General features: G+C 43.2%; 1 protein-coding gene across 1 annotated transcript in view; it reads right to left on the bottom strand.

The window, feature by feature from the left end:
• Positions 1–124: 124 nt before the first annotated feature.
• itgav (integrin, alpha V) overlaps positions 125–14,307 on the bottom strand; it is a 32,530-nt gene continuing 18,347 nt past the window's right edge. Inside the window, exons 12-32 of the mRNA XM_037109214.1 lie at positions 13,907–13,982; positions 13,563–13,692; positions 13,366–13,463; positions 13,152–13,245; positions 12,981–13,026; positions 11,938–12,045; positions 11,733–11,788; positions 11,452–11,606; positions 11,237–11,368; positions 11,040–11,107; positions 10,778–10,928; positions 10,365–10,457; positions 9,882–9,961; positions 9,048–9,128; positions 8,819–8,924; positions 8,256–8,414; positions 7,506–7,640; positions 4,603–4,716; positions 4,211–4,318; positions 3,911–4,030; positions 125–3,471 (exon numbers count right to left, since the gene is read on the bottom strand). Of these exons, the coding sequence (XP_036965109.1) occupies positions 3,379–3,471; positions 3,911–4,030; positions 4,211–4,318; positions 4,603–4,716; positions 7,506–7,640; positions 8,256–8,414; positions 8,819–8,924; positions 9,048–9,128; positions 9,882–9,961; positions 10,365–10,457; positions 10,778–10,928; positions 11,040–11,107; positions 11,237–11,368; positions 11,452–11,606; positions 11,733–11,788; positions 11,938–12,045; positions 12,981–13,026; positions 13,152–13,245; positions 13,366–13,463; positions 13,563–13,692; positions 13,907–13,982 (2,203 nt within the window). The 3' untranslated portion in view covers positions 125–3,378. The remainder of the gene's footprint in view (positions 3,472–3,910; positions 4,031–4,210; positions 4,319–4,602; positions 4,717–7,505; positions 7,641–8,255; positions 8,415–8,818; positions 8,925–9,047; positions 9,129–9,881; positions 9,962–10,364; positions 10,458–10,777; positions 10,929–11,039; positions 11,108–11,236; positions 11,369–11,451; positions 11,607–11,732; positions 11,789–11,937; positions 12,046–12,980; positions 13,027–13,151; positions 13,246–13,365; positions 13,464–13,562; positions 13,693–13,906; positions 13,983–14,307) is intronic.

The following is a 14,307-nucleotide window of genomic DNA, read 5'->3' as shown; positions in this document are numbered from 1 at the left end:
CCTGTTTGTATCTGGAACAGCTCCTCTGTACAGGTTAACATGTTTAATCTTTTGCATTGTCATCTCATCTCTTTTTTGTTTGTAGCTGTAGCGCTGATCCTCAGAGACAAAAACAAAACACATGTTTACAATGTGAACAGGTTAGTTTATTTTAAAGGCGAAATCATCTCTTTATGAAAAAAGTTAATTTTATTCCCCAGGTGAAAGAATACATACATCAAAAATACATATTGTCTCATGTTAGAGAGAAAGAGACAGTTAGACAGAGAGAAAGACAGACACACAGACAGGTGATTAACTTCTTTGATTTTAAGCTCTGATTCTGTTCTATGTAATTCAACAAGGATTATAATTATAATATTGAACAATAATTTAATATTTCTGTTTATATTTAATGCAGAACTTTTGTCCTGAGAGCTTCTGTGAATATTTTCAACTGAATTTAAAGTGAAGTAACAATTTATATTAGTTCAGTTTAAACACGTTTAAAAGTGCAGTGAAGCAGCTCAGTCAGGTGGAAATGTCCATCTTGTCCCATCAGAGACTCACACATGCTAATGACTTCTTAACAAGCTATTAATGAGATCCCGTCTCACTGGTCTGCACCCTGTTCACACTGTGGTCAACAGGAAGTGACTGAAGGTGTGACATCGCAGTCAGAAGAGTAAAGTTTCCTCCAGAAGTGCGACATCAGACTAGTAACACAGTTTATATGTGGAGTAAATCTGTGATGACAGCAGGAGTCAGTAACAGTTTGGTGGCGCAGCAGTGACCTCTAGTGGCAGCAGAGGATAATACAACAAAATGGTTTATAGTTCCTGTGGTGTTACTCTTAACTTGATTATTATATCTTTAAAACTATCAATATTAATTCATGATGAAAACCCAATATGGGTGAATTCATTCTGTAGGAACTTTCTGTTGTTTGTTTATATATTCAGAAGCATGCACACACACACACACACACACACACATAAATGCACACACAGAAAATAGCGAGCTGCTTTCAGATGAAGCTGCCAGACGCGATCTGAAATCTGAGGAAAATAACGCTATAATAAATCAAACAAGCAGAGGAGTAGATGAGCATCAGTGCAGGGAAGGAAAAATATAACTGGAACTAAAACTGCTTACTAAGCCCCGCCCCCTTAGTTTCTGTTGCTATGTCTGTTAATCTCTTTGCTCTCACACAGTTTAAATTCATAGACAGATTTGATCATCAGAATCCTAAAACAATGATCCATCCTGTTACAACCAGGTTCATCAGTGTAGCTACAATGCTAATGCTAATCGTTTTGTGGGCTACGCTGTTTGGAAAATAAATATGGATGCAATCGCCAACATGGAAGAGGCTTCCTTGGTTGTGTAGCTAGTCACCAGTGCAATGCGCCCCCACTCTGCCTCTCAGTGACTTCGTCTTTTGTTTGGAGTCGCTATACTAATGTTAGCTCAATCAGTTCTCCAGCTGATGTTAACAGCTGAGTGGTTTTAAGTTGGAAGGTGTCACCTGTCTCACCTTCAGGCCAGTGTCAGGTCCAACAATGGAACAAGAATCATCTTATTGGTATTTAATAATATTTCAGTTCTTAATTTCCTGGAAAATAATTAAAAAAAAAAAAAAAAAAAGGTATATTTGCATGAAATATTCCACTAACTGCATCATGCTAACTTAACTTATTTGATGGCTACATGGTATTTTGCTAATAGAGGAGGTTATTGCAGTCTGTCTTTGCTATCGGGAGCTGATCAGGATCGGAACAGAGCTGCTGATGTTAGTGTTAACTTTGATAGCATCTCCTCTACATGGTGAGCAAAACTACACAGCGAATGTTGTTGTTGTAACCCAACAAACTTGAGTTGTTGGCTTATGCTATGCTAACTCTTAGCCTTGGAGGTAATGCTCAGTTGCACTATAGGTAGTCAGAATGCTAGCAGACATGCTAATGACATCAATTTCCACTACAGCAGATGCAAACTGCTGTAACAGTGACAGACCTGCCTCGCTCTGATTGGACATCAGTCCTCAGGGGAGGGGCTTAACCAGCAGTCAGTTTTACAGAGCAAATCATAAACTCATCGCTGCATTGATTTTCAAACAAACATCAAATGTGAATAAAGTTTGTTTGATTGTAGACATATGATTGAAATGAGACAGACGCTCTGATGCAACAAATATCAACAAACAGTGAAAACACCCCGAAGAAACAGCTCCCACACACACACACACACAGCAGGAAAAAAGTGAATACATCAGAGTAATCTATTACTGCAACACTCCTCCTCATCCTCCTTCTCACTACAAACTGAACCACCTGTATCAGAAACAACAGACAGCTGATCTCAGGTCACTCATTGCTGATGACATATTTCATATTGCCATCACCGAGGACATCATGTACCCACGATCCTTTGCTTCATAAATTCACTTTTAACAGCTTTATCCTCAATGACACTCAGCTAGCAGTGATTTTATTCCCATAGTTTATTTGAAGAAGTTGGCCTGTTCTCTCCTTCAGTGGTTCTGTCTGTTTTTATTGTTATCAGTACTGAATGTCTTACTGTCATTTGTTTGGGGGGCAAATAAAGAAATTCTGATTCTAATCATGGGAAGATGAGTCAGCACTTTGTGGAAGCTAATGGAGAGGAGCCACAGCTCTGGGTTTTGCGCAGCCTCAGTGTTATTGATCAGGGCAGGTTATACAATAACTTGAATTCATCAGCAGTTCTGGACTTCTGGGCAACACACACCCACAGATCTTTTGTGGGTCCAGACAGAAAATGTGCAAATTAAATCTCAGGCCAAACATGTTGGAACAAACACAGATGATCAGATTTCTGACCCATGAAGCGTTCCTGGTCATTTTGTTAAAGAAGTTCAACATTTACCCAGTTCTGTTCAAAAACAGCCAACCAGCTGCTCTGAAGTCACTGATTGGCTCATGGATTAACCCACTGCAGATGTCATTTGTCTGCAGGGTAACGAGGGTCAACATTACCCTCTATGAACCAGTCAGCTGATGGTTCTGCACTGTGATGTCCACACTCATTAAACAGACGGGTTCATCAGAACTGTTACAGCTGCTGTCTTGATGCTAAGCTAGGCTAACCTGAGAGTCTGAACATGTGACGAGTAACAAAGCTAATAAATGTTGAACTTGTCCTTTAACTGTGTGACCGCTGTTGTCTGGTGGAGTTTCTCTTTTGGCACAAACACAAAATGATTCATAAAAACCTCATTAAAACCTCAAGCAGAACCTCTATCGGAGTGATACAGTGATACAGTGAAACTCTCCCGTCCGACATTTTACCCTGAAGTTCTCTGATCATAGAGAGGGGGGACCTCCTCCTCCTCTTCCTCCTCCTCCTCCTCCTCCTCCTCTAGGCATCAGCGTTGCCATTCTCCTCTGGCTGCAGCTGCTCCTTCTCAGTGCAGTCCTCCTGTGGGGGGCGCACTCTCTTAAAGAAACCCAACTGAAGAAGAAGAAGAAGAAGAAGAAGAAGAAGAAGAAGAAGAAGAAGAAGAAGAAGAAGAAGAAGAAGAAGATCTAGTTTTTAATTATTCATCATGCCACTGAAACATCACATACAGTAAATTTAAACTACTACATAAGAACTCTGTACTCTAATTGCTTAGGAGTACTCATTTCTGTACAGTTACTTTTTGTGACTGTACTAGAGTAAAAGTAAAAAAGTATCTGATGTTAATGTACTTGTTTATCAGTAAAGTATCAGTAAAGTATCAGTAATGTAACTGATCCATTTATCACATTTGTGTAAACTGAGTCAGCTGATCACAGTCATGTAATCTGTAAAGTAGCAGAAAAAAGTAAATACGCAAGAAAAGTATGGTGTAATCCAGCATTGTACCTGAGTAAAAGTACTTAGTTACATTCCACTGTGAGTGTCTGACCTTGTACATGATGAAGATGAGCAGAGCCAGCAGCAGCAGTCCAGCCAGAACGGCCAGAGCCACGACCCACCCAGGGACCGGCATAGGAACCTCAGCCACCCACACCACCGACACACTCACCTGAGGACACACACACACACACACACACACACACACGCACACACGCACACACACACACACACACACCAGCAGCACACAATCACACCAGCAGCATTTTCACAGTTGGTTATGACGTGCAGGAAACAAACTGGGACAGTTTGATGAAGTGTGTGTGTGTGTGTGTGTGCGTGTGCTTCTTACAGTGGTACTGTTGGACGGTAGTTCTGGCTCCAGGTTCTTGTAAGGCATCTCGATGACAGTGAAGGAGGCTGTGGATCGGACCGCATATGATCGGTTCTGATTCTCAGTCTGAAGTGCGCGCGCACACACACACACACACACACACACACACACACACACACACACTGGTTCAGTGTTATATGTAATAGAGTGAAGAAAACTTCTGACCACCTTTTATGTGTCATAGGTGCAAAAACAAACACCTGAGACCAGTTGCCAGGCAACAGTTCTCCTGTGAGACTGTTGTTTATCTGACCGATCATTAACTCCTTCAGGTTCTGCTTCAAGAATGAATCCATACTGTCATCACATCAGCCCTGACACCAAGAGCCAGATGTTTGTTTGTTGTTTACCCTGAGGAAGTTGTTGACAGCCAGGCGGGAGTAGATGAAGAGGATGGCGTTCTTTCTCCTCTCCAGACGACCCACCTGACACCTGAGCCTCAGACACTCCGCCGTAGAGCAGTCCTACACACACACACACACGCTGTTTCAGTTGTGTGTCAGATGTATTCAGATGTTGTTTCTGCTGCTTGACACATTTTGTGACATACATTATCTGTGTGATGTCATCATGATGTACACCAACAAGCAGTAAACAAAACAACATGCTGACATCTGTCATTTGTTTACAGATTGTTGTCAGCATCCAAATACAAACCATGACATCTCAGCTGGTCACACCAACATGGATCCACCCACAAGTGTGTCTACCTGTGCTAAGCCTTGAAAATTCAATACAACAGTTCAATACAAGACCTTTGGAGCAGGTCTGGGAGCAAGACTGCCCAGAACTGGACCAGAAGTTTGATTGGCATGAGGAGTGGTCCGACATTTCCCCAGCACCCCATAGTCCAGACCACCAGCAAATCCAGTATGATTTATACATGGGACACACCTCACGCTGACTGCTAACGACCCTCTGTGTGCCTCACGTCCAGTGGGGCACATGTCTTCACATGATGTGGGACTGCCCTCCTGTCAGTTTATTCTGGAGCAATGTTGCATCCCAGCTATCTGCCGTAATTCATGTTACAGTGCCTGTAACTGTGAGTGCACTGATTCTGAACGAGCTGTGTACCCTTATATTTTCATTGTTTAATTCAACAAAAGTGGTTTATTTCACAAAAACTGAACATTTAACGTGCAAAAGTACGTGAACCCTTGGATTAGTAGCTTGTTGCTCCTCCTTTCGCAGCCATTACTTCAACCAAATGTCTTCTGTAACCACTAACCAGTCTCTTGCATCTGCTTATGGGGATTTTTGCCCACTCCTCCTTGCAGAACTCAGCCAGCTGAGAGAGGTTGGAGGGACATCTGGCATGTACCAACTTCTTCAGGTCTCGCCACAACATTTCAATTGGATTAAGGTCCGGACTTTGACTGGGCCAATCCAGAGTACGAATCCTCTTTCTCTGAAGCCATTCCTGTGTAGTTTTGCTAGAATGCTTTGGGTCATTGTCTTGTTGTGTAATCCATTTTCGTCCCAGCTTCAACTCCCTGACTGATGGCAGGAGATTCTGGTCAAGAATTTGTTGATGTGCCAGAGAATTCATGGTTCCTTGGATAATATGGAGTCGTCCAGGTCCAGAAGCAGAAAAGCAACCCCAGACCTTCACATTTCCATCACCATGCTTCACTGTTGGGAGGAGGTTATTTTCTTCATATGCAGCGTTGGCTTTTCTCCAAACATGGTGGTTTTGATTGTGACCAAATTATTTTATTCGGACTTGTCTGTCCAGAGAGTGAACTTCCAGAAGTGCTTGCTGGTAAAGTTGAAACCAGCAGCTTTGTTCTTTTTTGAGAGTACAGGCTTCCTTCTTGCAACCCTCCCATGATACCATGGCTGTTAAATTTTTGTCTGATTGTAGATGCATGCACATTTGTCCCAAATGCTACTAGAGAGGTCTGCAAAGGTGATGTGTGGGTTGGCCTTTACCTGATTTATTATTTTTCTGGTGCTTCTGGGTGATAGTTTTGATGGGTGTCCACTTCTGGGCAGAGTTGCTGTCATGTTGAAGGCCCTCCATTTGTACATTTTTTGTCTTACAGTGGATGGATGGAGCTGGAATCTTTCGGAGATGGTCTTATAGCCCTCCCCAGACTGATGGGCTGTCACTACCCTCTTCTTCATGTCATCGGATATCTCCTTTACTCTTGGCATTGTTGATTTGTATGGGACCACAGTGGTTTGGTTTGATTTCTCTCTCTTTTAACTAGTGCAGGCCAAACCCTTTCCCAAGGATGTCTGGTCTGCTTAAATGATTTATTAAGCACCCAAATGTGTTTCACCTGAGTCTGTTACCTGCTTGACTTAATCAACGCAGCTAGGGGTTCACTTACTTTTGCACATACACTAATTCCATGTTTCATGTATTTTTTGGGCTACTTAAACAAGTCCTACTAAACAAGTTCATGCAATTGATAAACGTATATCTGACATCTGTTCATACATAAAAACTGGTAATGATAAAATAATAAAATTATGGTAAAACGTACTTTCAAGCAGCACTGTATATGTGTGTATATGTATGTATGTATGTCTGTATGTATCTGGTGTGTCTGTACTTTTGCCATGTTGTTTTTCATTTTTCTCCCCACCTTGTCTCTCTGGTTTGTTATGTGGACCTCCCATGCACATTTTATTCATTCTATTTATTCATTTTATTTTATTTTATTTGTTTGATTTGTTTTCTCCATTTGTCATACTACAGGAATATTGTTTTTGTATGTGAAAACACTGCCATTACATGGTGTACTTATGTTTTGTATGATCTAATCGATTGAATTAAAATTGGAAAAACATTTGCTCAAAAGTTCAATACAAGAGTTCACCTGTTGACCGAAGACAAGCGCTGAGCTGTGAGACTGAGAGTCCACACCAGAGGAAGCCATCACAGCTCATCATATGTGTTTGAATCAAACTTTATACTGGCGTGTGTGTATTAACTATGTTAATTGGGTTAGCTGAGTTAGTTGTGTTAGCTGAGTTAGTTGTGTTAACTATATTAGTTGTGTTAGCTATGTTAGCTTGTAGCAGTTCAATTGTTTGAGACTTGCTATGTTTCTTTCTTTTTGGACGGATTATCCCAAATCCTTCAAGACTGATTGCAGGGAATTCAGATCAGGTGAGGAGACTGACTCCTCAGGAGTGGAAACAGCTTGGGGCGGGTTAGTGTGTGTGTGTGTGTGTGTGTGTGTGTGTGTGTGTGTGTGTGTGTGTGTGTGTGTGTGTGTGCGCGTGTGTATGTGTGTACCAGAGTCTGCAGGTCGCTCTGTGTGTCTCTGGATTCCAGGTCTCTCTTGCGGATGTGGTTTCTATTCCGTCCCTCTGTCTCTCGTTCTCTGGGTGGAACCCCGCTGCTGGTGTTCTTCCCCGAGGAGAGTGGGTTCTACACACACACGCACGCACATTATTATAATCAATACTAATCTCAGTCTTTATTTCAGGTTTCGTACAAATTGAAGCACTTTTCAAGCACTTTTAAGGGTCATTTTCAAGATTTTCCAGAACCTTATTGCTGGGGTAAAATACGTATCTACAGGAATTTATATACTCGTGATTTTTTTCTTCATTTTTTATCACAATGTACATTGTATTATGCTGTAAACATCTACGATTATGTTTCATAACAGCAAAAACTTAAGAAATTAATTATCCAGTCTGATCCCAATTTTGTAAAAGACACAGTTATAATGTCAAGCACTTTCAAGCACTTAAACTAAAATCAAAGCTCTTTTGAGACCTTGAAAACACAACATTGAAATTCAAGCACTTTCAATGATTTCAAGCACCCGTACAAACCCTGTCATTTCCAGGATTCCTGTGATTTGTTGTCAAGTTGGAAGCAGATCACTGATCATTAAGTGACTCTCAGACATGAACACTTTGTATTTTATAGTTTATAATATGACATGTTCTGCCAGTGAAGTGCTTCTTTATGTTCAGTGTGCAGGTGTGTGTGTGTGTGTGTGTGTGTGTGCGTGTGTGTGTGTGTCCTGCTCACAGAGACGTTCAGGGGGTTGATCTCCATGTCAGTGGTGCAGTTGATTGGTCCTTCAGTCTCGTAGCTGGTGATGTAGAGCAGCGAGCCGTTCTTGAACTGGTACGGCCACTCGACCTCCAGAGAGGCTTTACTGAATGTACTGGGACCATTGTTCAGCAGCTGAGAGCAGACATGGTCATTGATTATTAATTGAATCGATCATGTGCTGAACACTGATGCTCTGGTCTGTTAGTGAAACTGTTCAGACCAAATAAATGCAGTCTGACAAAGAACACAATCTTCAGTCAAAGAGAACATTTGCTTCATTATCTCAGATATTCAACATGAAGCAGAAGAAGAACAACAGCTCTGGTTGTGTTTCCAGCTGGAGACCTCTTCTTCTTCTCCTGTTTATTAACGACAGTGTGCTCGAGTCACTTCAGACCAGCTGATTCACAGGTTACTATTACTTCTGTGATGTGATGAAGCAGTTTCCACAAACTAGATCTGATTTTTTACACACAGATATATACAGTGACTGTGTGTGTGTGTGTGTGTGTGTGTGTGTGTGTGTGTGTGTGTACCTCGTAGACATGAACTATCTGTGGTCCAATGTCATCTCCCACCACAGGAGGCTCTTTAGGTTTCCAGTTAGCGATGGGAAGAAGAACCTGACCAGGAGAGGACGTCCTGATAACACACACACACAAAGATAATATAAAGAGATACCGATAATGCAGTGTCTCTGTGTGAAAAGGGTTAGTGTGTACTACAGAACTGTAGTGTGTGTGTGTGTGTGTGTGTGTGTGTTACCCTCTTATGGAGACTGTAGCAAGGACAGCCAGTTTGGTGACACTGGAGATTCGTGGACTGGTGTTGTTGAACTGATTAGAGCTGAAACAAAAACATCACCATCGTCATCATCATCATATTCATCATCATCAAGACGTTCGGCCAGTGTTGTGAGGTTGTGTATTGCTGTTACAGAAGCAGCCACAGGGGGCGCTGCTGCCTGTGAGTGCTGCAGCTCTGCCTTAGTACCATCAGACTCAGACTTCTTCTCTTCCTGCACACGTGGATTCAATCAGAGCAGAGAAACCACGGCAACGCAGCCCTGTCATTAACATACCTCACCACCCCCCCGTCACACACACACAGTTTTTGTTATGTAAATGAGTGTCAGGACACAAACTGCTCTGCTGTCATGAATGCTGATGTGTGCAGCTCATTAACATACTCTGCTCTGATTGGACAGATTCTTCTTTGTAAGCACATACTGACCGCCGTGTGTCTATACTGTGTTTTAGGGTCAGCAGCTCATTAAAATGACTTCCTGTCGACTGAAAAAGTTTAACTTCGCTTCAGTTTACAAGGAAATCCATCCATTTGGCACAGAGAAGAGACTCAGCTGCTTCACTGAGACGCTAATACCACTGATCAATCACTACACAGCTAATAACTACAACACCATGTGATGCACAGAGGACACAGGAGCTGTTTCCCATCAGAAGCAGCTGGAAAACACTGGATGACCTGAATCGTTCAGTCTGAGAAAGTTTATGTACTCCAGAAGAGTCACAGCAGTTAATAAACAGCTGCAGACACATGGAGGAAGGTGATGAGTGATGTCATGTGACAGGACCGTACCTGACAATCTGCAGGTCAAACTTTACTGACGTGTCCTCCTCTGATAGCTGGTGAACACTGAACCGCAACTCTGCCACCACCTGACCAATCACAGCACAGAGACAGACAGCAGCAGACCAATCAGGAAGCAGCAGGATACATCACAGAATATTGAAGTCCTGTGTGACGCATCTCGTCTCCACTCTGATGGAGAACATGTTGGTCTGGTGTCATCACAGCTCGTAGATGATCCATCTCATTAAATACCACATTAACTGGTACGTAAAGTTCTGGTTCTGTAACAAACTGATCATCAGAGTAAACTTCATGTTTAAATCTAGAGCAGCTGTTTGAATTGCGACTGTCAACTCCTCCAACTGCTTCCTCTCATTTCAGTTTAACTGGTCTTCATCAGTAAAACCTCTGTGATCCGATCCACCAGCAGCACATTTGATCTGCTCCTGACAACCAGTCTGTGTCTGGATCAGTCATGTGATCACTGACCTTTGTTCCTCCTTTCATGGGGTTCCCCAGGTCACACACCACCACCTTGGTCTGGTTCTCCTTCTTGTAGAAGCAGGATAACCTGTTGAGAGTCTGGGCCAGATCAGAACCAGATCAGAGCCATATTATAATCACGTCATAACCATAACAGAACTAGAGCGGAACCAGTTCAGAATTGTTTTCTGGGAAAATGTTTTGCATGAACCTGCAGGTGTAGGTGTAGTTACAGGTCCGGGTGCAGGTGCAGGTGCAGGTGCAGGTGCAGGTGCAGTTACAGGTACAGGTGTAGGTGTAGGTATAGTTACAGATCCAGGTAAAGGTGCAGGTGTAGGTGTAGTTACAGGTCCAGGTAAAGGTGCAGGTGCAGGTGTAGGTATAAGTGTAGTTACAGGTACAGGTACAGGTGCAGTTACCTGGCTGTGCACAGCTCCGACGCCGGTGAAGTCGGCCTGCTGTGGCGGGTAGACGTGCAGCTCCGTCTCGTATGCTCCCTCGCCCTGATTCTCTGCACTGATCTCCAGAGTCAGAGCGTTGTCGTCTCCAATGTAGATCTGCTGGTGGTTGCTATGACAACAAAGTAACGTAAACATTCTAATTGTCTGATTTCATTTGAGAAGTTTGAAAATCTGTCACTTTGCTAAATGAAGGTATCAAGTGTGCAGGGACACCTCCCACCTCTTCACCGACAGCCTCAGGTCAGGTTTACAGATGTTGTCATCTCCACAGTCCAACAGGATGTGAGCCTGAGTGATCAGATGAGGGAGGAGTGGAAAGAAGTAATATTATATATGTTATAATACATATTATAGAACATTTACAGTGGAACTGACAGAAAACAGCAGCAGTGTGAGTGCGCTCACACACTCAGTTACCTGTTTGGTGACATTGGAGGGGGCGGACATGTCGACGATGGGCTGCAGTCCGGTCTGATCTGCAGCCAGCTTATAGTCCAGACTGTACTCCATCACCACGGAGATCGGTGTGATCTTATCTCGAAACTCATCCTGAGAAACACAAGTTTACACATCAAACTCCTCCGACAGACAGTTTCTCCTTCTTTCCCTCCTGACTTGTGTCACCTCCTCACCCTCAGGAAGACTTCCTGCTCCTCGCAGGCCGGTGTCTTCCCGTTCGTCACCATCATGTTCTTGGAGTACTGAAAGGTCCGACCGTGCAGGAAGAGGACGCGCTTAGTCGCCTCCTTCTGCTTCAGGCGGTCCAACACAAGGTCCACACGGAAACCTTTAGCAGGCCAATCAGATAGGAGACCAGTCAGAGAGAGTCTGTGTGTGTGTGTGTGTGTGTGTGTGTGTGTGTGTGTGTGTGTGTGTGTGTGTGTGTGTGTGTGTGTGTGTGTGTGAGACTCACTGAGGGTCTGAGGGGCTCCAGGTCCGCTGGCCTTCAGACAATATTTCACCTTAAAACTGAAAACACAGATATCACATGAGATGAAGGATGAATTGCAGGAGCTGCTTCAGATTCAGTTGTAGCCTTTACTGAGGACAGAACGGTAGAGAGCTCAGAAGGGACCAGTTCAGGAACAAACAGGAAGTGTAAACACGTGTAAACTCACCAGGACACCATATTGCTGGTTCCAGGAACTGAGCAGGCCTTCTCCTCCGGGTTAATGATCTGAGGAGTGATGTCTAATGTGGCATTCACACTGACCACAGGACGAGCTCTGATACATAATAAAGAATAAATATCAAAACAAGACAAAAGAACAGGAGAATCATTAATAATAAGTTGCCCTCTCTAGTTAGTGTGAATGCTGCAAGCTAACTGAAGAACTTGCGGTTGTGAATGCTCCCTGTTGACCAGCTGAAGCCAAATGTGGATTGCTGGTTGTGAAAACTTTGAATAATGTCCAGAATATATAAAAACTATGAAATAATGTAGGTTTGTTGAAAAACTAAGGCCAAACTATAGTGTACTGAAGTCCCGTCTGAAGAGAATGAAGTGTCGTAATGGTTGGGTGAGAATGAAGCATTAGAAATAGACTATAAGCTTTGAGCCAAAGCCTGTAGAGTGAAAAATGAGGACTCCAGAGCGAGAGACAAATCAGGTACAGTCTGCTGTCATCCAGAAATTTAGGCTCAAAATTAACATTGCGGCTTATGGGGGAGCTGCTGTAAGTCGTACATCTGAAATAAGACCATCAACTCAAAGCCAACAGGATTTCCAATGTTGCTATGCATATATTCTCCATGTTAAGTAACAGATGTGGGATCCAAATCAAGCTGAAGAGAATTTTTTCTCCAGTTTTTCTAGCTGCTCTACACTCTAGCGATGATGTCACACACTGTAGCTCACGCAATACACACCCATTATAAAGTCAGAAGACGGCCTAAAAATCCTTAAAACTAAAACTGTGATGATTTAAAAACCATAAAAGATTTTGAAAACCTCAACACATGATCAACACATGATCAACACATGATCAACACAATGCTTTCTGCATTCACAACCAACGAGTGAACAGGTCTGAGGAGTGAAGGGGTTAATCTGCTCTAAGCATCGTTAAAGTGAGGAGGAAACAGAAAGTCTTTGATATCAGAGGAGGTCTCACTCATTAAACTCCACACACACACACACACATGCACACAGTAGGATTACCTGTATAAAACAGCTTTGTCTGCTCCAAACACTCCCACTATTAAATCTGTAAGACACAAACAGCAGCTTTAATCACAGCAGCAGTTCATCCCTGCTGTATATCTGTGTGTGTGTGTGTGTGTGTGTGTGTGTGTGTGTGTGTGTGTGTGTGTGTGTGTGTGTGTGTGATACCTGGGTATCCATTCTGGTCGATGTCAGTGTTTCCAGTCATAGAGTATCCAAAGCTAGCAGGCATGTAGCTCGAAGCCCATTTACCCTGTAGGACCTAACAGACAACACACACACGTACACACACATACACGCACACAATGTATGTAATGTAATGTTGAGATGTATCTGACTACTTCTATTAAATGTCACCTGGTGACCTGGTGGTAGTGTTTACCTGTGAAGGTGAGGGGTCCGGCCCCTGAGGGCGGCCATTATGGATGTAGACCAGACCATGATGGTCAGGGCCACCATACGGAGCAGAGATGGCCACATCTGGAGGAAACACGACAAGAGGGGTGAAGCAGGTCAGAGAGTGTGTGTGTGTGCGCGTGCGTGTGCGTGTGCGTGTGTGTGTGTGTGTGTGTGTGTTACCATTGAATCCATCCCTGTCCAGGTCTCCCAGTATGGCGATGGCTGAGCCATACCTGGCGTACTTCTCCGAGCCTGTGAGCACCTGAGCAGGGTGGAAGGAGAACCCACCACGACCAAGGTGCACTGACACCTGGCGAACACACACACACACACCCACACACACACACACACACCCACACACACACACACACAATCAATGAGGAGGTGTAGGATAATACTTTTATTATTTCTCCATTAATTTTCATGTGTAACATGTGTAATGTTAATTGTGTCACCATGTTAGCATTCAGTGTTAGCATGCCTTCTTTCTGATGTTCCTGTGTGTTCGTGTGTGTTTGTCCTACCTGTCCCACCTCCTTAAGTTTTCCATCTGAGCCTCTGTCCATGAAGAGAGGGGCTCCAACCAGCAGATCCACCACACTGACACACACATATACACACACACACACACACACACACACACACACACACACACACACACACACGTCAGATTCAGAATTCCTTCATTTTTCCCACAAACGGTGGACATTTTTTGTCACAGAGGACAGTAATATAACAATAAACAATAATAGTCAAAAATAATAAAATAAAAAGGTAAGAAATAGAAGAGACTTGTATATACACATAAAGGTAATATTTTACTATATTAACATGTAATTATAAACAGCGTGGCAGTGTGGAGCATGGAAGACCTGCGGTACCTCTCCTTCACACACTTGGACCTGCAGTACCTCTCCTTCACACA

Source organism: Acanthopagrus latus, chromosome 9 (assembly GCF_904848185.1).
Source record: "Acanthopagrus latus isolate v.2019 chromosome 9, fAcaLat1.1, whole genome shotgun sequence".
Taxonomy (NCBI): domain Eukaryota; kingdom Metazoa; phylum Chordata; class Actinopteri; order Spariformes; family Sparidae; genus Acanthopagrus; species Acanthopagrus latus.
The sequence above is the reverse complement of the archived record's forward strand: the minus strand, read 5'-3'. Positions and strand labels throughout refer to the sequence as shown.